This window comes from Aethalodelphis obliquidens, unplaced genomic scaffold (assembly GCF_003676395.1).
Source record: "Aethalodelphis obliquidens isolate GAN/ISIS:26980383/991018 unplaced genomic scaffold, ASM367639v1 scaffold25, whole genome shotgun sequence".
Taxonomy (NCBI): Eukaryota; Metazoa; Chordata; class Mammalia; order Artiodactyla; family Delphinidae; genus Aethalodelphis; species Aethalodelphis obliquidens.
In genome coordinates, this window is record NW_020837969.1 from 12,534,463 (window position 1) to 12,559,177 (window position 24,715).

At 49.2% G+C, this 24,715-nt stretch overlaps 1 protein-coding gene across 1 annotated transcript in view; it reads right to left on the reverse strand.

Moving 5' to 3' along the window:
* Positions 1-1,288: 1,288 nt before the first annotated feature.
* Positions 1,289-24,715, reverse strand: part of ENPP6 (ectonucleotide pyrophosphatase/phosphodiesterase 6) — a 92,183-nt gene continuing 68,756 nt past the window's right edge. Inside the window, exons 4-8 of the mRNA XM_027122605.1 lie at positions 23,773-23,914; positions 22,428-22,607; positions 19,774-19,911; positions 9,307-9,430; positions 1,289-4,803 (exon numbers count right to left, since the gene is read on the reverse strand). Coding sequence (XP_026978406.1) covers positions 4,598-4,803; positions 9,307-9,430; positions 19,774-19,911; positions 22,428-22,607; positions 23,773-23,914 — 790 coding nt within the window. The 3' untranslated portion in view covers positions 1,289-4,597. The remainder of the gene's footprint in view (positions 4,804-9,306; positions 9,431-19,773; positions 19,912-22,427; positions 22,608-23,772; positions 23,915-24,715) is intronic.

Genomic DNA, 24,715 nt, shown 5'->3' on the forward strand with positions numbered 1-24,715 from the left:
TTGTAAATCAACTATACTTCAATAAAAAATAAATGTTTTTTAAAAAATGGAAGAAAGGAAATGACTCTATTGTGAGTTCTGTGAGGACAGTCATGGTCTTTTTTCCTCTATGTATCCCCAAAACATAGCCCAGTACCTGCTGTGAAGGAGGAACTCAAGAAATCTTTGATGAACTAGACTGACTCCTCCGAAAGCAATCGGAAGGGTGTGTTAGTTTCCTGTAACAAATTACCAGAAACTGGGTGGTTTAGAACAACAGACATGTATTCTCTCACGGTTCTGGAAGCGAGAAGTCTGAAATCAAGGTGTCAGCGGTGCCGTGCTCCCTCTAAAGGCTCGAGGGGAGGATCCTTACTTGCCTCTTCCAGCTACTAGTATTTTGATGGTTGGGGCTGCATGCGGCTGGTGTAGAGAGTGTACAGCCGGGAGGCCTAATCTGGTCCAGAGGAGTGTAAGGAAACATTTAGCCCGAGTCCTAAGGCAAGGGGACACTTACTAGATGAGGATGGGGTTACGAATCAAGGAGGAGAAAGTGATGTGAGGGAAGTGCCCTAAGGCAAGAAGAGCTTACAGAGTGAAAGGGAGAGTGATACGAGATCAGGTAGAGAGAAGGGTGGACATGGTGCCAGTCCCGATTAAGCTACAGGTGTGACATTAAGACGGGGGGAGTCAATGTCGGGGTTTGGGCAGGGACGTGACCTGGTCTGACTTGCATTTGAGAGAGACCCTCAAATGGAGGAGAGGAGAACGAGCTGGAGCCAGCCCTAGGATCTCAAGGAGACCTGTCAGGAAGCCAACGCACAGTGATACGTAGAGCTTCTGGCTGGGATGCTGGTGACAAGGGGCACGTGGGCTGTTACAGGTTTCCGGGGTGAAGCCATGAGGATGCTCTGGGAGAGACTGAGTACGTTTGAGTGGTAACATGGGCCATAGACTGGACTCAGCCCACCACAGGGATCATGGCTATTGCATTTTCATGAAATATTCCAAATAGGCAAATCTGTAGAGATAGAGTGCAGCTTAGAGGTTGCCTGGGAGCAGGGTGGGGGGAAAGGGGGAGTGAGTGCTAACATGCTCGTGGATCTGGAGTCTCTTTTTGGGGTGATAAAAATGTTCTAAAGTTGATTATGGTGATGGTTGCACAATTCTGTGACTATACTGATGCCGTTAAATTGATACTGTAAAGGGAAGGATTGCATGTGAACTGAATCTCGATAAAACTGTTTTATTTTTAAAAAGTAAATATGCTTAGTATATTTAAAATCTAATCTCCTTCCTTCCTTCCTTCCATCCATCTGTCAAGTTTATAAGCTTGAGATGGAATATGCTTAGTCCATGAAATGAAGCATAATTATATTGTCAGTTGGGTGATAAGAAAAAATAACAACCCAAAACGGAAAGGTTTGTTTAATTGGAGGAACTGCAGACAAAGAGAGAGAATATCTGCTGTGTAAGCAAGTGATATTCATTCTTTTTCTCATTCAACACATATTTATGGGACATTCATGAAACATTTGAGGCACCGCACTAGGTGCTATTTTATGATTTCAAAGCAACACATAAGTATAACTTCCATAGCAGAGACCTGAGACCAAGTTTCCCACGTTTTATAACCAGGCTGTCAAGGCTACCATCTCCCGTCCTCCTAGTAAGTAGTTTTCAAGAGCTGACTTTGGTCTATCACAGATTGCTTACAAAGATTAAACACACTATCACATTTGGAAATCTCTTGATATTTACAGAAACGTAAAACACTTTCACAGAAAATTCATAAAAGAGCTGTGTGTCTTGAACAGTGAGTTTGTCTGGTAGCACCGTTGGGGATCTTACACTCACAGGGACTTGGGTGTGGAGAAGCCTCTCCGTCACTGGGGCTTACAGACCCGCTTTGGCTTAAGAAGGGTGGAAATCTGACCCAGCTGGGACCAGTAGCCAATGCCAGCCTGATGGCTCCTGAAAATAACTGGCAGATTACGAAGTTGCTGTCAGGAGGCTCAGGTCTACCAAGGTCAAAATCAGAACCCGTCTCTCCTGAGAGCAAACCCAGACCTTAGAGTCACGTGACTTAGAAGTGTCGTGTCCACGCCAGATCCTCTGAACCTGCGTCTCTGGAAGAGGGCCAGATGACGCTCGCAGTCCCAGCAAGTTTGCAAACTGCTGTCTGTGGCTGAATTCAGACCTGCTGTGGATTTCCAAGAGCCTTTAAAAGTAAAGAGAGTTGGGACTTGAGCCCAAGTCTGGGCTCTTGACGGCTAGAAAGAATTCCCTGGACCTGCTCTTATTCATGTTTAAGTCTTCAGAAGTTAAGTGAATTGGGTTCTGGCCATTAGGCCTGTGGGCAGGGAAAGCAGCCATTCATCTTATCCTTCATTTAAAGATCATTCCTTTCATCTGTCTTCAGCATTTGCAGGTCAGTCCAATTACCTTCCTCCTGGAATTAGCGATGAAGTGGGAAAATAATCCAGGAGACAAGGTGCGTGTATCGTCCTAGCGGGTATTGTTCCGATGGGACAAAATGCGTTTAGAGGAAGTAGAATTTTCCTTGGGAAAATAACATACCTTTAAAAAAACATCAAAAGAAAAAATTCTAGCCAAATAATTAAGCCACTAAAATATATGCATTGCTTTAGGTAAAAAGGTTTTTTCTCCATTCAGTGTCTGAATTTTCTTTATTATTTACCAATAGTCATGATTCCAAAAGTACCTTATTCTCATTTATCTATTCAAGACTACTTATTGAGCAACTATACTTTGTCAGACGAATATCTGAAATTTTATTATGGAACTTGAAGATGTGAAGGACGAGGGAGGGGGAAAATTGGTAGAACAGGGCAGGAAGGACAAATCCGAGGCTGTGTGTCTGTTTGTACCCCTGTGGGATCACTGGGTTTCTTTTAGGTCTCCTTCCTTCACAAGGGAGCACAGTGGGGTGCACTGGACTCATTAGAACCCAGTCCTTTAAGGAGAAAGAAACCTGTGAACAATAGATGCCTATTGCAACTACCCGCGCCAATGTTCCGAAAGCACTAATTGGCTTCCGGCCAGGGCACAAAGGCTGATTTGCCTCCCAGTTGATTCGATGGTCTGCTGGCACTTTAAAACCCATTAGATAAATCCCTAGAAATCTTCTGTGAAGGTAAATTTGGTATTTTTCAGCAGTGATCCTTTGCTCTCGTGATTCAAGGCCCAGGAACGGTTCCCAACCTTGTTGAATCAGGGGAGCATACATTTTCATTTTTCAAGGTAAACAACACATGAGGGCTTCATCATCCTGACGAGACCTGATCTTTTGCCCTTTCCTGACAAAAAGTCTCATTTGCAGATGTGCCTCATTTAGTGCAAACTCATTTTTAATGCGATGATATATGTATATGACTCTGATCATATAGAAATGCAGTTATCCCTTGTTTTGCAACAAGAGCTCCTACAGCAAACTTAGAAGACTAAACTAAAAACATTTCATCTCAGGCTCAGTGCCTCTTCTTCGGGGTTTCTTAAGGTCTCTGAGGCGGCGCTTTGACCAGACTGTTTCCTAATCCAGTGGCTAAGTGGTTAGTGACTGGGATTTGACTCCATCATGTGGCCGCCATTCCCCGTGCCCCACCATTTTCCTTGGAATTCTGGGTCACTCAGGGGTCCACTTTGCTGTGGTTGTTGAATAAGCAGTGCTCCAGGACACTGGTGCATCAAACTTACACTTAATTGCATCACCATTTCAAGCAATGACGTGAGATTCCTTTAAGTATGTCCACACCATCATCAGCCAGACACCCCTTTCCCCGCCCGTGATGATGTCAGGGGTCGCTAGTGTCTACACTCTGTACGGGTTTCCAAAGAGAGGCAGCCTCTGAGTGAGCCTTCCCACAGGCAATCCAGCGCCTGCCGTGTGCATGTTCACACCACGATACGCTACAAGGAGGCTCACAGAAGCCCGTATCTATTGGAAACTCTTCTGCTCCTTCAGGCAGGGAGAAACTTTCGTGCACTCGGACTTTGGGAAGGAACGCATGTCTTTCAATTTGTTCCATGAATTCTGCAGTTCCCATTGGTTTTTATTGCTGGGTGAGCCAAGCTCAGATATGCCCTTTCTGGGACTTTGTATAAGGTGAAGAAACCCCACGAGCTGAGTTAGAAATAGCAGCTACTGCTTCACATGGGCCTCCTTTGTCCCAGACGGAAGGAGCAGTATGGGATGGTGGCCGTAGACCCTGAGGGTGGCTCCCGGGTTTAGACAGGGCACAGACAAGGGCCTGCTTTGTGCAGAGCAGGCCAGAGAGGGGCCGGGATTCCATGGAATACCCGCCCAAGGTCTGGTCACTACAGGGGGAGGCCCTGCTTAGTTCATCTGAGTACATGGAACGCAAGGAGAAAATAACCTATAGTTGAACAAATGAAAAGCTAGGAGTTTCCTTACCTCTGGAAAAAGCAAAGTGGTTTTGTTTTTGTTTTTTTAAGAAATAGGGACTTTTATGTATAGAACCATCCAAGACTAATACATTTACAATTGTATGGCCTTGACTGAACTGACGAAGCTATTAGTGAAATAGGAGACGGCCAGGCCTCCCCCGTGGGGCACAGCACACACCGCGCTAGCAGTTCAGGACAGCAGTGCCAGCAGCGCCAAGGCCAACGTGCAGGCGCCCGGCCGCGCAGCCAGGGCCGAGCTGGCCGGGTCCTTCAGCATGCATGTCACCCGGGACCAGGACCCGTTGTTGGGCAGGGGGGCGATGCCTGCCACGTTGCACATGACGTTGTAGACATCCACGGATCTGATGGGAGCGGCTCTGAAGTTGGATTTGAAATCTGAAAGGGAAAGGCAAGCAAACGAGTTGTCACGGTCACTCCTGGGCAGGGCAGAGACAGGCATGGAGTCACGATGTGGAGGAGTTGCATTCAGCATCCAGGCAGCTTGGGACTGGAAAATCCACCTCGTCCGCGGGGCCTGGCCAGGGGATTGTGGACCTGGAAGGAGATCTGGAAGGTTCTAGCTTATGGTAGGAGGTTGCTTTCTATGGCTCGTGGAGATGTTTCTTTGAAAGACAGATCAGACAGCAAACTCTCTCTGTGCATAACTGTGCTTCCCTTGTGACAACAGAGCTTTCCTTGGGGACCCAAGGGCCATCTGAAGCTGCTCGTTTCTGCAAGCCCTGCGGAGCCGCTGTGGTCACAGAAGTTTGACTGTCCTGCCGGGCTCCCCAAACCCACTCCAGCTGCGTACTCTTCTTCCAGGCCACCTATCTGGCAGGGACTGGTTAGCCTGGGTGCTCCCCAGTTCAAGAATGTGTCCCATTTTCCTGCCACATGGAGGTCCCAGGACTGGATGGAACCTGAAATTATACAGTTTCCTCAGTGTGCCTAATTCACAAGCAATAGCAACGGTCTCCTAAATATGTCTGGAAGATCAGCTGCACATTCCTTGGGAGCCTTTCACTGGCAGATAAAGTAACTTAGCTGTGGGGAAAATAACGAAACTGGTATGGAGTTAGAGACCTGAGTGAAGGCTCAAGGGAGCTCATGAGGGAGAGGGCTGTGCCTCTACCCAAGGCTGTGCCAGACTCCACGGGGACACGGGCCCCCGAAGGCCTGGCTGGCTATTCACAGCATAGCAAGTAAGGGTGCTGAAGGAGGAACTTCAGTCCAAAGTGGACCCTCTCTTTCTCCACAGGAGGCAGAAAAGATGCTGAATGAAAAGTGTTTGTTTAAAGAGTGAGTATGAGACTTCAGTAATATTCATAAGCTCCCAACCAGAGCTTCCAACAAAGTACCCAAAACTTAAGAAGCTGAATTCAGGAAGGAGTTTTATCCATCAATAAAGACCCATGCGTGTGATTTTAGTCCCTCTAAAAAAAAATTTTTTTAAACAGGTAGTTTGGGGGCTGTAAAGCCAAGTTTTCTATCTTAGAAAATAATCTTTATAATTGCTCTGCTAAAATGATCACATATACTTGATTTAAAGAGCAAACAAACAGCAACATAGCCCAGAAGTGTCCACACCAAATTCTACTCTTGTATTAACCCTGCAATTATAAATACAGAAGGAAGCTATACACTGAAAACTCTGCCACAGCGTATGTTAGACCCAGGGCAACTTCCCAAGTGACGGGTTTTGCTTATTTTGAAGAATTAAAGTTGAATTCAGTATAAAGAGGTTCACAGGCTCTACAACCAGCCTGTGGCCACTTACTAGCTGGGTAACCTCAGGGGACAGGCATGGAGATGGCGCCTAAATCCTAGTTCCAGCCACGCTGTATGTGCTCAATAAATGGGAGCTGTTTTTAGTAATAGAATAAATGCCCAGCAAGGGAAAGTATGGATTGAGAATATTCACCCTATAGATTATTTGAAGGGTTCACTTTACTTTTAGGGCAGGGAGGGTAAGAGTCAGCATCACCTCAGGGTAAACACTCACTTTAAAAAATCCAGAACTTCCTGGAAAGGAGAACGTAGAGGCTGCCCTGGATGCCAACCTTTCCAATATCAAGGAAAACACTACAGTTAGAGAGGGTGGTGGTAACGCTGCCCCAGAGGAGAATCAGCTACAGCTGAGAAATCAGTGGCAAGGCTGTCCCAGGGACGTGGGAGCGACTCCCCTCCCTCTGACTTGCCGTGGACCTGGATGTGAGATCATCCTGCCACGTCACCTGGTGGCCATGTCCTGTCACGTGGGAGGGTGGCAGACAATAGCATATCCAAGACAGCCGGCCCCAGCCTTTCAGACATCTCCTTCTTTAACATTTGGCAAGAAAATTTGAGATCAAGCTCTACTGACAAAAAATAAATGTTAGAAAAGATCATCTTTTTATGTTGAAAGTACAAAATCAAATCCGGTACATGTAAGCAGGAAGGAGAATTGGGGTTTCTTTCCCACTCCATCTGGTTCACAGCTTCCCGGTCTACAGGGCTGGGATTTTGAGCCCAGTGCAGAGATGATCCAGACTGGAATGAGAGCTTCTAGAAAATTCCTGAACAGCAAAACAATACCTGATCCAATTGGGAGAGGCCAGACAAGCCCTGCTAGCTCAAGATGGTGTGTGACCCTGGAATGGGAATCCAAGTTATTTCCATGGGTTTACATCTTTTGGATATTTAAACTGTTTCTCCTAAACAGAGAAGGTTCTGGAGGCTCCCGCTGTGCCTGAACACCTTGGGCTGCTTTCCAAGTGAGGCTTGCTAGCTCGCTGGCAGCTCGCTGAGTCACACTCCTGCTGTCTTATCTCGAATGTGTTCTCCACGGCAAGATTAGGTTGTTCAAATTAGAAACTGGGATTAAGCAGAGAGAGGCTATCTTCCAGAATTATTTCCCTTTCTCTTAGCTGGACCAGATGACTTCTAAAGCTGTATCGGGGCAGCCGCAGCGATGCTCAGCGTCCTTCCATGAGCGAGAAGTACCTACAATTAATCAGGAGGGATGTACCTTTATCTCAAAGTGCAGCTAGATAGCTATTAAAGGCCTCGCTCTTAAATTTTCTTCTGAGTAAACAGTCAGTGCGTAAAGCTGTTCAATCTTTCATGAGAATTAGAGCCAGAAACGTGATGGTTTGTGGGAGGCTCTCAAGGCTGTGTCTGCCTGGAAACATTTTTGCAATTAGCCCAGTCCAGTTTCATCAGGGGTCGTCTTTCTGTCTGTAAAAGACTCAGGCTTTTAGTTTTAAAGGAACGTATGAGGGAGGCCTTTGCTAATGGACAAAATCTCCCCACTGAATTTAAGCTATTGCAGCTTTGGGTACTTTGTTTAAAGTTTTCGGTTTGACGCTAGACGTGCTTCTGCTTTAAAATCTGCCCGAGACTCTTACTCGTAAACACTCCAACTGACAACTGTTTCGCATTCATGATCTGATCCCTCTCTTCTGGGGAAAGAGGAGGCGATGTCTTTGAATGAAAGCCCTGCTGGCTAATGTTCCCCCACATGAAGGCCATGGCCCTGGAACGTCTCTAACCTGATCTAGCAGCTGTCACCTCCACATCCTCAAGGCTCCATCCTGAATAAGTGAGGCTTTTGAGCTGCGCAGCTCTAGCCCGGGGCTTGGATAACAGGGAGGGCCTGTTAACTGTTATCAGGTGATGGCGTCATGCTGGGGCGTCCTCTGAACTCTCTCTTAGGCCAGTGTCATGACCCCAGTTGTGCTCTATAAATGTTTGCTGCCACTGGTGCTGACGCTTACTTAAGGACACGGGAACCTGGATGACACGTGGGCAATGATTTGGACCGACATGTTCCCTAAGCTCAGGCTCCCAGAGGCGCCCAAGGAGGGTGCAGAAGCTGACACCTTGCAGTTCTCAGCAGCTATCTCGTGGTAGGTAGAGTGACCTGAGGCGGATGGAATGAAGGGGGCTGACACATTTCTCTGTCCTGTTACATCAAGGAGAAGGGCAGGGCTTCCAGGCGTGATCTCTAACCTATAATTTGAAAGGAAAGCATGGACTTTCATGGGCTGAAACATTTTGATCAACATGCAGAAAAAGGAACTTGGGGTAAGCTTACTGTGTTTAATAAGGAGTGTGGACAGCAGGAGGAAAGTTAGCAGCTCATGAGCCAGTCCACTGATTGTTGATGGCTGTTGACTGATTTTTACTCTGTTTTTTTAAGGGGGTATTCAGGTGGTAGTATGATCTTTAGAGTGTTTGATAAACTTTTCTAAAATGTGAATTTACAGTGCTGTGTTTATTAAAGCAAATAACCAAAGAGGCTCTCTCCATCTCCCCTCTCTTCCTGCCCTGGGAACGTAGGTCAAGGAAGGCACAGTAAATTTGCTTTCATCCAAGACATCCCGAGTCATTCTGGCTTATTCTCAAAGTCAGCCACAGAATCACTTCCTCGCCTGCCCTTGAGCACATCCTAGCTTCTGGTGGGCCCTAAACCGAATGACCTGCACAGGGGTGGGTGCTCTAGCCAGGGAGGAACTGTGGAAGAGTCAGACCCTGTGAAGCGATCGCGTCAACTCCAGGACGCGCAGCTGTCAGCAACCTGGTGCCTGATAAGCTTTCCTGGACATCAGATGGCTGTGAGAGAACATTTTGATGAATTAAGTAAAAAAATGAATCATAAACATGTGGAACATTTTTTTCACTGCGCTCGAGATTTAAAACTTACAAGGAAAAGTATTTGGCCACGTTTGCCAAAACCAAGAAGCATTTGAAAGCCAGCCAGCTGAAGACACTTCATGGAGACCGGCTGGGTTTGCTCAGCTTTGCTCATAAAGAGGGTCCATAAAGAAATCACTCCAGCTCTACTAGTGCCATCAGCCCCTGCTGGCTGACGCTTCCTGAGGAAGGAATGACTAAGAGAATTCGGTCGTGTCTTCCTACCGGGTCCGAAGGCCAGGAAGATGCCCCGCATGTCCCTGAGCTCGTTGTCGTATCCGTGCCACCCGCGCTGCCAGCCTTGCCTCTTGTCAGTGCTGTTCATCCAGAATGGAAGCGTCTCTCGATTCTGCAATCAAGCACGACATTTACATCGCCCCGTGTCCAGACATCCGGACGAGTGAGCATCCGGTCCAAACTGCCACCCAGTGGACTTCCTGCTCAGCGGTCTCAGTCAGGGTCATCCAACCTCAGCTGGATCACTTCCTACTCCAGGGAGCTCAGACCTTTGGAGACCGCCCATTAAATTGCCAAAGAGCTCTAGTTCTGAAGGTATCTTCTTATGTCGGGCTGGACTGAACCTCGTAAGCAGTTTTAGAGTCACTAAGTATAGCATGTCAGAGACAGAAGGGACGTGAAAGTCTACCTGTGGTATAATAAAAAATATAGTTGGCCTTTGTCCCAGGTTCCCTGGCCCAGAATGCCTAGACCCTTGGAATTTCCTGAGTGATGGGCGTGTTTTGTTATTTGAAATGAGCCCCTTGCTCTGATACCTGAGTTTATGCTAATGAGATGACTCGCTGGGGTAGGGAGCTACATAGCCTCGGGATCACCTGGTCACCTGAGGAACCAACCACAGGATGAGAGGGTTAGAACTTTCAGCCACATCCTCTGACCTCTAAGATTGAGCTCAGCTATGTGGCCATGATTTAATGACCCATGCCATCGCAGTGAAACCCCAGATAAAACCCCGGGGACAGCGTAGTCCAGGGAGCTTCTGGATTAATGAACACATTGTCGTGATGGGAGGGTGATGCACCCAAAGAGGGCCTGGGTTCTCTGCACCACTCGCCCACATACTTTGCCCTGTGCGTCTCTTCCATTTGCCTGTCCCTGAGTAGCATCCTTTGTAATAAGATTGTAATCATAAGTATAGCACCTTTCTGAGTGCTGTGATTCATCCCAGTGAATTATCGAACCTGAAGGGGGGTTGTGAGAACCTCAAATTTGTAGCCAAGTCGGACACAAGAGTGGGCATCCTGAGGACCCAGGACTTGCGGTCAGAAGTCACATGTGCAGGCAGTCTTGTGGGACGGAACCCCTTGAAGTGTGTGTCTGCTCTAACTTGGGGTGATGTCAGAATTGAATCGAATGGTAGGACACCCAATTGCTATGGAAGAATTATTGCTGGAAAACACAGCGTCTAATCGAATCACTTTGTTTCTTTAGTACAGCATGGAAGCCCCGAGGCAGCCGGCTTCCCACAATCCCAGGGGCGCCCACTGCAGGAACCACCCGTCCTCCTTTCTTCCAGCTCCACCCCGGGGGGTGACTCGAAATGTATTAGTCCCCTCCTCCCCATTTAGTCAACATTTGAAGATAGCACCCGTGTTCCTCTGCTCCAGGCCTTGGTATCTTCACTTTCTTCGACCATTCTTCACTGAGGATGGCTTCCAGAACTGTCACTGCCCTGTCACCCTTCTTTCCTGCAAAACTAAATTTTCTTAGACTGCAGCTGCTTACTCGAGAGACAACAAGCTTAAAGAAGGTTTTGCAAATCCTAAGGAGGCTGCAGCCAGTTGGACACAACCCGAGCCCTTCTTGGCGGACTAAGCCTTCATTTCCGATATTCTAATCATCTTGCTCAGCACAGGGTTTAATATGACAAGTTTTCCAAATGCAGGAGGTAGAACTGACCACCTCCTGGAAGCAGAAGAGCTCAAGGACCAGGGATTTACAGGTTGGCTCACAAGACTCATAACAACACGTGTATTTTGTGTGCTGTTCGGTTCACCAAGAGCCTCCCCCAACGTGCGCTTAATCATCACCACCTCCCACTGTGGATGGTATTATTTTTCCTACCTTGGCACAGAGAGGTTAAGTGACACTCTTAAAGTCACACAGCTGTTGAGAGGCAGGGCTGGGATTGGAACCCAGGTCGACAGTCTCCTGGTCTTCATGTGCCTTCCAGGACCCCATAGCCAGAGGTCGCTGCAGGGCTCCTGCCAGCACAGGACAGTGGGCTGTCCCTGTCCCTTGCCTCTTCACTCACTGAGTCGTGGCCAGTTACAGAGTGTGGAGATGAGATTTTGGAATAGGATGTGGGTTGAATTCCAGTTTGCCACCTTCCAGCTCTGTGATCCTGGGCAAGCTGCGTGACTTCTCCGAGCTGCAGCTTCCTTGCTGGATGTGATACTACCTGCCTCACAGAGACTCTGGAGGATAACCCGGCTGTGCGCTAAGCCCGAAACGCAGTAGGTGCTCGATAAAGGGCTGGGGACGGTCAGCAGACGCCACTGGCTGCGGGGCGAGGCGCTCGCGTCCTGCGCGGCGGGGCCGCGCCCTCCTTTGCTTGTTTAGCTGTCCCATCGCCTTGCACACCCATCCAGTCTCGCCCCACAAATCGCTCCCTGGCATCACCGCCTTCCAAGTCACACTGTTTCATTGACTCTCTGTTTGCTCAACTGCAATCATCCCCTATCCCGCCTTCTCCAGCTGTAGCTTGTAGTTTTCAATGGGAATATATTTATTAACGTACTGCATTTCTGACTTACACTGTTTCTTGTTCTTTGTCTGTGGTGAGCTCACAACACATCCCAATTTAGCTTCGTTCGCTAATATCACACGCTGCTCCCCCCGCCCCAGTCTTCAGTGATTCCTGAAGAACTAGGTAGAACGTATCACTGGTGATGTCACTAATCATGAACCCCATGGGACATATGGGTTCCCATGACCAAGGGACAGGTGGAAGAGAGATGAGGACTGATTGCCTGATTTTAAAATTCCAGCTTAATTCCACAACTACAAACATACAGCAACAAAAAATCTCAGCCCTGAAGGTAACTGGGGATCGGTCTGATCACAGGTCAATCCACCAGTTCTTATTAACACGACAGGTTGCTCCAGTGAAACAACTATTCTTACTGATTTTAAAAAGTAATAGTAAACTGGCTGGTTATGTGAGAAGCGAAGTGATTGAACGGATTACATGACATAACCTAATGACATTATGTAATTAACCTCAAGAAGGTGCAGGGATGATTTCCTTCCTCGTCCTCTCCCGGTGGCTTTCACCATTTCACTGGGCTCTGTATCCCCACAATAGCATCCCAGCGCAGGCCTGTGCAGCCGTGTGACACATACCACACAGGGGCAGCCCTGCGGGTGAAGCGCCCCAGACCTCAGTCCCCAGGCAGGGGGTCCTCAAGCTACTGGCTGAGCCTCACCCCTCCAGACCCTACCAGGCCCAGGGGCTGCCACACAGCACTGCCTAGTGACATCCCGGGAGGTGCCCAAACCCTGCAGGAGAGCAAGGGTAGAGGGGTCTGTGTGTGAGCGTGAGTGTGTGAGCGTGAGTCTGTGTGAGCGTGTGTGTGAGCATGAGTCTGTGTGAGCGTCTCTGTGTGTGTGAGCGTGAGTCTCTGTGTGTCTGTGTGTGTGAGCATGAGTCTGTGTGTGTGTGTGTGTGTGTGTCTGTGTGTATGAGAGAGAGAGAGAGTGAGGAGGCCACCAGAAGGCTCTAGCGCAGAGCGCAGGCAGCCCTGCGGCTCCGCAGTAGCGGCCCCCAGGGAGCTCTGAGTGGCGGAAGGGCTGACACAGAGGAGGCCCTGCGAGGCCAGGGGACCTTGTGTAGTGACCGCACGTGGGGACAGTGTGAGAAGAAAGCACCGCGAGGCTGTCAGGAGGAGTGAGGCGGTGTCTACCCGAGGCTGTGCCAGTCCGACAGGGTGACCGACTGTCCCGGTTTGTCAGGGACTGAGGGGGTCCAGGGATGCAAAACTTCCTGTTTTAAAACCAGGACAGGCCTAGGCGAACCGGGGCAAGTTGGTCGCTCTGTAATGAACACTCTCTTGTCAATTCAAATAAAATCCTCACCAAGTCCATTTGTTCAGCACCTTCCAGTACCTTCCGGGACCTCTCCTCTGTACAGGGGTGGACAGCAGTGCCGGGACGCCCCCCTTCATGAGCCCCTAAACTAGTTCGCCATTTCCAACAAGAAGGACCCAGAAAGAGTTCACAGGAGGAACACTGTGAGGAATGGTTGTTATTACGTTTATAGACTCGGGTTCTTTTATTTGGTGCCTGCGTTGTATTTTAATGCCTCACTCCACTACCAGCTCACCATGAAATGGCTACCAGAAGCCTGCTGAACTGGGGAAGCCAGATTGCTTAGGAGATAAGACTTGTGGTTTCTAGACTAGATCTTTGTCTCATTCATCCTTGGCATTAAAAAAAAAAAAAAAAGTAGCATTCACTGTTTACCCCCAAATCAGCAAACCAGTTAATGAAGTTGGTTCAACCACTGCCTGGACCTGTCTCTTTGACTTGCCATTTTTGGATTCCTTTCTGCTGCTGAGCTGCAATGTCCCGGTAGCACAGTCAGAAATGGGGGTGGCGCTGGGAATGAGGATCGGGGTGGAAGCGGGGTTGGAAGGCTGGGAAGAAGCAGAGGGTGGCCTGAACAGTCTGTAGTCATTACTGTCTGTCTGCACGTGGCCAAGGCACTTGCTTCGATAAAATGTCTGGTCATTTACTTGCTTTGTACTGTTGCATTTGGGGAATATATTAGCACGTATATTTCTCACCGCCTCCTTCCGATTTCCCCTCGGCGTAGATCAGAAAATGGTTACTAAGCCACAGAGAAGAATACTCCTGAGGGCGCAGGAAATGTCTTCCAGCTCCAGGAAAACATCTAGACTCCCGGTCTTGCCTTGCACCCAAAGTGACTTCTCTTGGGGCAGCCAAGGAGGTGGTAATCCGTTCTTCGTGGGTTCCCTCCCAGGCCAGAGGCACCGTTCGGGGTCTTGTCTGGGTCCCCCTGCTCCATCTGGGTGACCTGCTCTCCAGTCTTCCCCCTTGAAACTCACCGTCTACACTGCTGGATCCCAAGCCTGGCTGTGCACACAGTGCCCTGAGCTTAGCCCGGCTCCCAATTTGGGTATTTGGATTCAGCAGGTCCGTAAGGCAGGAACTCTTGTCTATTTAATCATTGTCCCCCAGGTGACTGGGATGCATCGTCTGGCCTGGAAACCGCTGGCAGTCATTCACCTGGCGTCTGTCCCGTGCCGTGTTCAGTGAGTATCCGTCGTTTCCTGAGAACGCTTCGCGTTATGCTGGGTTACCACGCTGAGGTCAGAGGCTGTGCCTCAGGCCCCTTCGTGGGGTCCCACAGAGCAGCGCAGGGCCTCCCTGCCAGAGACAGCACAGGGCCTCCCCGCGGCAGGCGCAGAGGCCAGCATGGAATCGCTCACACAGGCTGCTTTCCAAAGAGGAACCTGGGCGGCCGACCGGCTTTTCCCACCTGCCATCGAGGCTCATTGGCCAGCGCCAGGTTCACAGTTGGTTAAACATTTTGACCATCACCCCTCGTGTCAGCCACTAAAAGACTACTTCCTGTCGAGGAGTAGGGTCAGGGACCCGAGGGCCCCCTCCTCCTCTCTTGATGAGGCCTCTCACCCCACCTCTAGGGCACTGGGGAACGAAGTTGAAATCTGGTCCGATTAAAATCAATAAATAAAATGTGAACACCTGTCTAAGGTGTGTGAGGCGCCTAATACAAATGAAATCTACGTTATTCCCCTAGGACAGGGTTATAATAGCGACTTCCCACGCCCTCCACGTTGCAATAAACGCACATCATCTCAGCCTGGAAAAGGCACCCAGTGATGTATCAGAAGTGGCTTCGATTAGAACTCTTGTGGGAGGGAGCGCAGTCCGCCAGGCTCTGGGCTTTTGCTGCTAGGGTTAAGGTCGAGCTAGGCGTCTATTACAAAGCACCGTGTCTCTGGTTTTGTGGCATCGTCATTTTAAACCCTCCTCCCGAGAGGCTTCCTGTGGGGATGACTCCTTGGAGCCCCCCAGGAATGGTGGTCATGAACCTTCAGATGTGTGTCTGCCATGCGCCACTGCAAAGACTTGTCCCCCAACAGTTTCTCTTTCTCCGTCTTAGAAGGCTGCCTCTTTCTAGAACGGAATTTAATTGCTCAGGCCTCAGGCCCCGGTCTGACCCTGGCAAGCCTGCTGCCACACGCAGCCTAATTCTGGAAATGGAAAATGCCAGGCAGCAAAATCAGCAGGGACCAAGGGCAGCAGAATCCCTTGGAGTGGAGGGAGGTGTTGGAGGGGAGCACTGAGCGGATGGGCTTTCCTTTTTTTTTTTTTTCCTTTTTTTTTTGCGGTACGCGGGCCTCTCACTGTGGTGGCCTCTCCCGTTGCGGAGCACAGGCTCCGGACGCACAGGCTCAGCGGCCATGGCTCACAGGCCAGCCGCTCCGTGGCGTGTGGGATCCTCCCGGACCGGGGCACGAACCCGTGTCCCCTGCATCGGCAGGCGGACTCTCAACCACTGCGCCACCAGGGAAGCCCGATGGGCTTTCTTTTATTCTTTTCTCCCCCGGACCATGTTTACTGAAGCGTGACAACAGTGAGGAGGGCGTCCGTGTGCTCTCCGACAGTGCATACCAATGACCCTAGTCACCCCCAGGAAGCAAGCAGCTTCCAGCCCCCAACACCAGCTTCCTGAAGCTCCATTACTTGCGCCTGGACGAAACCGCTCCAGCTGCCACTAAAACTCAGAAGCCACATTCTCCAGCTTGTCTTGATTTCCCCAAATATTTTGGGTTCGGGCCTAACTGCCATTCAACCCCAGGCCTTAGAATTGAGCCCGGCATTTCATATCCTTTGCCAATTTTCAAAGTAAATCTTTCCTCTGGAGACAAATTCGGGCCTCCCTTGGAAGCTTGGGCCTGAATTTGCCGCATTTCCCTCCACTCAGACGAGAGCCCAGAAGATCAACGATGAAGCGCCCTGTCTCACGGTCTTTCACCAGCTTCCGGCTGCAACTGGCTGACTTTTTGAGCACAGTGGCATGAAGTGGACACTGTTCAGGAGAGGCCGCAGGAATTAGCCCCTGGAGCTGAGTAGGGCCTGGGGAGAGCTGAAGTATCCGCCCGCCCTTGGGCTCCAGCTGTGGGCTAACGGAAGCTAGGACAATTGCCATTAGTGGTTTCAACACCTTTTTACCTGTTGAAATCTCTTCTAGGGCTACCAATAATTAGCCAAAGTTAAAGGCCTGACTCAGCTTTCCTCTCTGTCTACTTGGTCATTGATTTACTAACCTACAAAATAAACAACCTGTCAACGAGTAATCAAGAACCAACTGTCTCAATATTTATGAATTCATCTCTTAATTCATATATCACAAACATGTACCGAGTTTCTGCCGTGTACTAGGCTCCACAGAGGAAAACGAAGGTCAAGATGCCACAGACCTGCCCTCAGGGAGCTTCCACCCCAGGAAGGAAGAGTTCAAAAGCAGACAGACAAGTGCAGCACCTGGGGAGTGATTCAGGGTTTTGTGAGATTCCAAGATGGAGGAAATTAGGGAAGAGCTGGGTATTTCATGGAAGAGATGGTATTTGAGTTGGGCTTAAAAAACAGGCGGGAGTCAGGAAGGAGAAGGCACTCTGGGTTCTACTGACGGTTTATTGGGCTATTGATGGTACCAGAACCCACTGAGTACAGGTGTGGAGAGCAGGTCAGGAGAGCATGAAGTACGTTGGGATCCAACCACTTGACACCCGACGCTTGAGTCTTGCATTAGAAAAATCATTTTCACAAATAAGAAAATTCTGGTTCAAGTATGTGCAAACCTCCCATGTTGGTGAGAGGAAAGGAGAGGGCTGGTTAGGAAGAGTTTTTTTGCCTTGTGACAAAAGCAAGAAAAAAATGAATGCCAACGTCAGAACTTCTGTGGAGGAGCTGAGACTCATCTCCAGACCCCACTAGGAATCAGAAGGGTGAGTCCATAATTCCAATCCACGAAATCAGAAATACCTTGAACATTTTAGTGGAAGATTTGAAGGCTCTTTGGAGAACTGGATGGACTTCGTGCTTAACGGTTACATCTGGGTTGTAATTCTTTGTCTGGGACCTTAGTCAAGACATTTAAAACTCTGAGCCTCACTTAACTCAGTAAAATTGGGATAACGTCCACAGTGCAGAAACAGTAAGCAGGAGACACTTAATTCAAGGTGGGATATATATTTTGCTCCCTAATAAAAGTATGAGATGTACAAGAAGAAGCCACATCCCTGCCTTCCTGCTTTGGGATGAACCGAAGGATGGGATGCTTGGAGCTACAGCAGTTATCTTGTGCTCTGAAGGGAAAGCCAAAAGAACTGCAGAAGAACTGACTCGGGGCCTTGATATCGAGTTGCTGGATGAACCACCCTGGAACTTCTTACCTCTAAACTTCTAGTTATGTGGGATAATGAATCTTTATTATTTAACCCATTTATTCAAGTGGTGTATGACTTATAACCAAGAGCATCTTGACTGATACCCCAAGTTTCCCCATCACTGTGTTTTAATCACTCATTGGGAAAACGTGCATCGTCTTGCTAGATGTGCTAATGCCAAGATACTGTATTGACAGTTCAGATACTTCCAGACTGAACCTTCTCTGACAGCACTGACGGCTGGAGCAACTTCCCTGGTGACTGTCCACCCCTCCTGGAGGAATTGAGATGGCTCCTCGTGAGTTGTCCACTGTCTTCATGACACCCTCTGGCTTTGCCACTCTCCCTATGTAAGCCAGTTTTTCCATAAATTATCTCAAATCACCTCTGTACTCTTATAATCTCCCTCCCTGCCATGGACCAGCCTCTCAATGTGGCTGATTTCAGCTAAATGTGAGAAAGTAAACAATAGAGGTACATAGTCCTACAGAGAAATGAGTGACAGTTAACTGTGGATTAACCCTCAGCATCGATTTGCTTTTAAAAACTTAAAACAATTTTACCAGAATATTCTAAATGGAACAAGTTGCAAAATGTAAGCCCTTTTGTACGGCTTGGGAAGTTGGCTTTATGGAATAAAATTGAAGAGGCACCCAGTCAGGTGGCCCACCTGACTGCACGTGTGTTCAGTGCAAAGTCCTAAGAAAACCACTGGAGATGAAAATGCTGTGAGCCTAGAATAACCTCACTCCTGGTGAACTTCAAACGGCGTGTGATAAAGTGACCAGAAGCGTTAGTGCGCTTAGAGGAGAGAGCGCTAGGGGGCAGAGGGACCTTCTTGGAAACTTCCAAAATCACATGGCATAGGAAGCCGAAGTCTGCTGATGAGGACCCAGCTTGGCCGCGGACAGCGCAGCTGACATTTCTGACCAGTTCTGCTTTGTTTCCTCAGCGACCAGCTGCTTCTCTGGTCTGAGAGCCCACAGGAACAGCTCAGTCCTCCCGAACGACTGAAGTTTACGTCAGGGAATCCCCGTTTTCCACACCTGGGTCGCTAGATGTCCACTCATTTTGCCTGATCGGTATTTCTGCCGATCGCCACCTGCCCTCACTCTGGCAGATTAAATACCACTCTTAGGCCTTATACAGCCGTCCCTCGGTATCCACAGGGGATTGTTTCCAGGATCCCCTCGGATACCAAAATCTGTAGATGCGCAAGTCCCTTATACAAAACAGCACAGTATTTGCATATAACTACACACATCCTCCTGTATATTTTAAATCATCTCTGGATTACTTATGACACCTAATACAATGAAATGCTTTGTAAATAGTTGTAAATACAATGAAAATGTGATGTAAATGGTTGCCAACATCCAGCATATTCAAGTTTTGCTTTTTGGAAATTTCTGGATTTTTTTCCCCTGAATATTTCTGATCAGAGTTGGTTGAATCTACAGATGCGCAACCTCGAATCTGACTGTACTTTGTTGGCCTCAACCAACAACTCTCATGTACCAACACCTGCTACTCTCTTTTAGCCTGTAGTCTGGTCAGTTTGTAACCCAGCTTCATACTCACACTGACGGTGATCCAGGCCCTGTCTGGGAACTGACTCTAAACAGGACGTGACTGCGGATTCCCCTGTGGGGTGCCTTACCAGCTGGCCGGGTAATCAGAAGCTGATGCGAGGGCCTAGTGAGCTTGGAGTCCAGGTGGGCAAGGAGGAAGCTGCTGAAATCACCCGGGCACCAGGCAATTAGGGTTTGGGCCCAAAATGCAAGATAAGCTCTGTAAAATCAAGTTGGCAAACCAGAGACCTGGACCTGTGGACTTTTGTCTGCCAATCATCTCCCTTTAAGGTGAAAGCAAAGCCGAGCCTCTCCTGGCTTTTCGCTGCCCTAAAGCAATTGCTTTGGTTCACAGCAACTGTTCCACTTTAAACTGAATAGGTTACACTGTAAGCCTGGGTAATTGAGTTAAGGCCCATTTGTTAAAATACAGCAAGTCTGGAGCCATGAAGTCTAAACCATGGCTCTGGGTCGGAGTCTCCAGTTTGCGTCTACAGAGTCACCTGACCAAGCCTTTGGATTCTCTAAAGAAGGAAATAATACAACAAATGAGACGTAAGCAAAAACGAAATTTTTCAGGTGGAAAAGGTAAATAATTGTTTACCTTTGGCCTTTTGATAGAATTTGTATAATGAATATCTTGTCATATGTTTTATATTTACCTCAGTTATGAACCATCCTTCATCGGCCACTAAGGTCAAAGGAGAGACAAATTTCCCCTTCTTGTAGTAGAACCTGCTCGGGATGGCCTCCTTCTTGTAGACAGTCATGTGCTCCACTGTTCTCAATTTGTTATATATCTGCAAAGATAACCAAGAATGACCAGTTTTGCATTCTCTCTCTTAAATGTATGTGAATATTTATTGGACCTGGAGGAGAGGAAGGACTTTATAAAAACTTATTTATGTCAAAAATACTACAGTAAAATAAAAAGGTGAATGAGAAGTTGGTCTGCCTGATGTTAAACACCACCAAGATCAAAGAAAAGCATTTATTCTTTGACTAGACCTACAGCATGTCCTATCTGCACCTGATTTTTTTAAATAAATTTATTTATTTTATTTTTATTTATTTTTGGCTGCGTTGGGTCTTTGTTGCTGGGCGTGGGCTTTTCTCTAGTTGCGGCGAGAGGGAGCTATTCTTTGTTGCAGTGGCTTCTCTTGTCGCGGAGCACGGGCTCCAGGCGCGCGGGCTCAGTAGTTGTGGCACGCAGGCTTCAGTAGTTGTGGCTGGCACGCTCCAGAGCGCAGGCTCAGTAGTTGTGGCCCACAGGCTTAGTTGCTCCGCGGCACGTGGGATCTTCCCAGACCAGGGCTCGAACCCGTGTCCCCTGCGTTGGCAGGCGGATTCTTAACCGCTGCGCCACCAGGGAAGCCCTACGCCTGATTTTAAAATACTAGTGACTGTTTGCCATTAATTACACTGCTAATTTTCCGATGAAGATGTAAACCCTGTACCTCTTTCCAATATTTAGCAGCAGCTTAAATCTTTATGGCTAGAATTAAAATCAACCGGCTGGTGTTGATTTGTTGGCCCTTAGCCAAAGCTGGCATATATTCCTGGGTAGAACTGAATATAAAATTGAGTTTATCGATTCAACTCTGGAAAATAATTAGTCTTTACGCTGTTTAGTAGAGAGTTTCTACTGGCCCCAGGAGTTATGATTTCCTACTTAAGAAAATCCATAATTCTTAAGAAAAGTAGGGGGCATCACCAGAAAGATTTTGCATAAGTGAAAACTCTGATGACACATAACGGGCCTCACAAACTGTTGTGTCCGTCATGTGACAAAGTGTCACCCAAACATAGCCCCAGTTCTGAATAATCTACCAACTGCTTTAGGCAGCTTGCACTGCCTGATGTACACACCACATTGGAAGAAAGAAGCTCTTCCCAGCTCGTGAGCTGTTGATGCTCTAGCATCCTGGAGACGGCATGTCCCTAGGTGCCAGATAGGAGATAACAGATGACGTTCCTTGCCAGGAAAACAGAACTTCTTTGCAAGAAGTCATTTACTGTGGGACCTGCCAACGTGTAAAATATTCTTCCCAGTTTCATATTTAAGGAGTTCACGAGAAGCCTGTGCAAACATATTCAGCACCTCCACTTGCTGACCGTGGAGCCTGAGAAAAGGGGGCACCCGTCGGGGGAAAGGGACGAGGCTGGGGAGAAGCCGCACTGCGGGCACCGAGTTCCTCAACCCCAGACACACAGATCTCGGACTCTCATGTGGGAGGGAGCGGTCAGGGCTGGGAGGAAGGTCTCTGTCTGGGCCAAAAGGGCCGGACCCCAGCCTACACCTGCCGTGGGGAAGCAGGGCAGGCAGCCGGCCCAGCCGAGGCTGATTCCCATCTCCCTGCCGATGCGCCACCCCTGGCAGCGGTGGAGGCCTCCCCCAGGGGAGAGAGGCCCAGAGCCTGTGCTGGGAGACGCCCAGGCCACACGGGCCAAAGCAGTCAGCCGGCGGGGTCACTCGCTCCTTCACCTTCAAAGCGTGGTTTACCCGCCACTCGGAGGGAAAGATTGTTTGGAGGGAGGGGTAAGCAGGGGCCTTGTCATCGAGCGTGCCAAGTCCCCGGGAGCCCTGCCCCACGTCATCTGCACGCCGTGGGAACTCCGCCACGGCCTCGTGGGGACGCCCCCTCGGATGGTGGTAATCGCCGTAGGCGACACACACATCGTCCCTGCATCGGGCCCAGCTGCTTCCCGTGCTTCACGGCCGCCCAGGAGGGCAGCTACAGTGTCGTCAGTCAGCACACGCAGTGGAGAGGTGGCAGGAGGGCCGCTTAGGGAGCTGCTCGGCTGCTGAGTGCGGGGGTCTGAACCCCGGCCGGCCGCGTGGCTCCGGGCTAAGGGGCCGACCCACGGCACACGCGGCCTCAACCTGTGCTCGTCCGTCGCCTTCTTCTCTCCAGTCCCTGCTGAGAACAGGTCAGACTGGCGGCTTTCCTCCAGAGAAGGGCCTTCTGTGCAGGCTTCCGCTGTCCCCAGCTGCACAGAAGAAGTGCTGCATTTTGGCCAAGAACGAACCGGCCCCGCGCCACGTGCTGGGCACTGCACACCCTCGTCTCGTTTCGTTCAGTGCCCGCTTCAGAGAATAGAAGACACGGGAGGATGAAGCACTGGACCGAGGTCACTCGGCGAGGAAGGGGTCAGGTGGGTCATCTGCCACCGGAGTCCCGGCTCCCGAGGCTGCCCTGTGCCTCCGCCTTAAAGCTACACACAGACTCAGCGCAGAGTCATGGCCTCTGAGGGTGTGCTCTGCCCCCGTCCCCCCCCCCCCCCTCCCCCCCACCACCCTTCCCCCCCGTCTTGCCTCAGAATGCTTCCCGGGCGCCGGCCACAGGCTCACAACCGGCCCTCGGTCCTTCACCTGCTGCAGGTCATGGAGGCTGATGTACTTATCCAGCTCAATCACTTTGTCCATCCAGAAAATGTCAGTCATCCCGTGATCTGAGAAGATGATGACGTTGAGGTCGTCCTGCAGCTCGCGCTCCTGTGGGAAGACAGGCAGTCAGGACGGCGCCCAGAGGGGGACCCTCTTACACCAGCTGTCTGGCAAAGAGGTGTTTTCAACTACAAGTTATAGGAGAAAGCCTTCTTCCCCAGTTCTGAATTTAATCATCTGCTTGTCTGCCCTATAAGACACGGTTCAAAATCATAGCAGAAGTGCTGCAGGGAGGGAACGAGAGAGCCAGTCCCCGCCCGATTAGCGCTAACATAATACACACGAGGCTCCAGCCTTTTAAGATAGCCTTTCTGTTTTCATCCTTCTTGGTTCTTTCAACCAACTTGTGTGGGAATACAACTATCACTCGCCCGTTTTACACGTGTGAAAAATTAACCCCACAAAAGTTTAAAAAAATAATATTTTAAGTCAGACAAAGACAAATATCATATGATCTCACTTATACATGGGATTTAAAAAAATGATACAAATGAACTTATTTAAAAGACAGAAATAGACTCACAGACAGAAAACAAACTTATGGTTACCGAAGGGAAAGTGGCTGGAGAGGGATAAATTAGGAGTTTGGGATTAACATATACACACTACTTATATAAAAAACAACAAGGACCTACTGTATGGCACAGGGAACTGTATTCAATACCTTGTAATAGCCTATAACGGAAAAGAACCATATATAATCTATCTATTTATCCATCTATCTCTATCTCTCTCTATATATATCTGAATCACTTTGCTGTACACCTGAAACTAACACACTAACACAACATTGTAAATCAACTATACTTCAATTAAAAATAAAATTTTTTTAAGTTTAAAAATAATACTTTGCTAAAAGTCATTCAGTAAGGGTGTGGCAGAATCAGGGAGAGAACCCAGGCCTGGGTTCTGCACCCACACCAGTCTGGTTACCAGACTGAATGGTTTGGTAAAGCGTCAGGCCATCTCGCCAGCTGAGCCAGGCGGTAATGCAGATCTGGGTCATTTCAGTGCCACTGGCCTGGCTGTAAGACAAGGGAGGTCGTGGTACCTGGGGAGGCGTTGCGTGAAGAAACGAGACCCCTCAGACCCTTGAGCTGGCCCAGTCAGCTCTCAGCAGTAAGAAGGAAGATGTCGAGGGGTGCGACAGTCAAGGAGACAGAAGAAGAGGGACAGAGGGAAGGTTAGCCCAGTGGGCCTGGTTTTCGGTCACCTGGATCCACGTGGTCATGTACTTCAGGACGGTGTCCACGGCCCTCAGGGCTTCTTTCCTCTGTGGCGACGAGGGCCCATAGTGGTGGCCTTCCACATCGATGCGCTCGTAGTAGATGGCCACCAGGTCCGCCTGGCCGCTCCTGGGGAGGGGGCGGGCAGGGTGAGAGCTGAGAGAGGCCCTGCCAGCTTTCCCCCCTCCCACCCGGCGGTCCTGGCGGAGGCATGGGCATCCTCCAGCCCCTGCCCTGTGGTCCAGGCACAGCGATACCTTAAAAAGAACAAGGGGGTTCTCCAAGGGAGAGAGAACCTTGGAGAAGGTGCCAGTCCCGGGCACCCTGGTGACAAAAGTCAGAGAGCATGCTTATGGGTCACCTCCCCTCTCAGCTCAGCATGACCCAGGAGTGGGAAGAGGTGGCGACAGGCAGGGGACAGTTCTGATAACTCCCCTCACCACGAGCTGTCACCAGAAGCTCAGAGAAAAGAGAAGCAATCATTCAAAAAACGTCTCCTCGGATACAGGGGGAGGGAGGGAGACGCAGGAGGGAGGGGATGTGGGGATATATGTATACGTATAGCTGATTCACTTTGTTATACAGCAGCAACTAACACACCGTTGTAAAACAATTATTCTTCCATAAAAATGTTAAAAAAAAAAAGTCTCCTCCATTATTGCTGGTCTTCGAGGGAGCCTCTAAATAGAACACTAGACTGTAGGTTTCACTGACCCGCAAGAATAAGAACAAGCTTTACCAGGCAACCTTGCAGGAGGCAGACAGGTCTGTGTTTGTGTTCAGGGCCTGACGTCTCTGGGGACCCAGGAAGGGTCAGCTCCAGGGTGGGCACAGGGTGAATTCTAGCACTGACCACACTTTCTGCAGCCCGGAAAAACGCCCCCCTCGGCCAGAGTACCGGTGGTAAAAATCCAACTATTTAACCCTCCG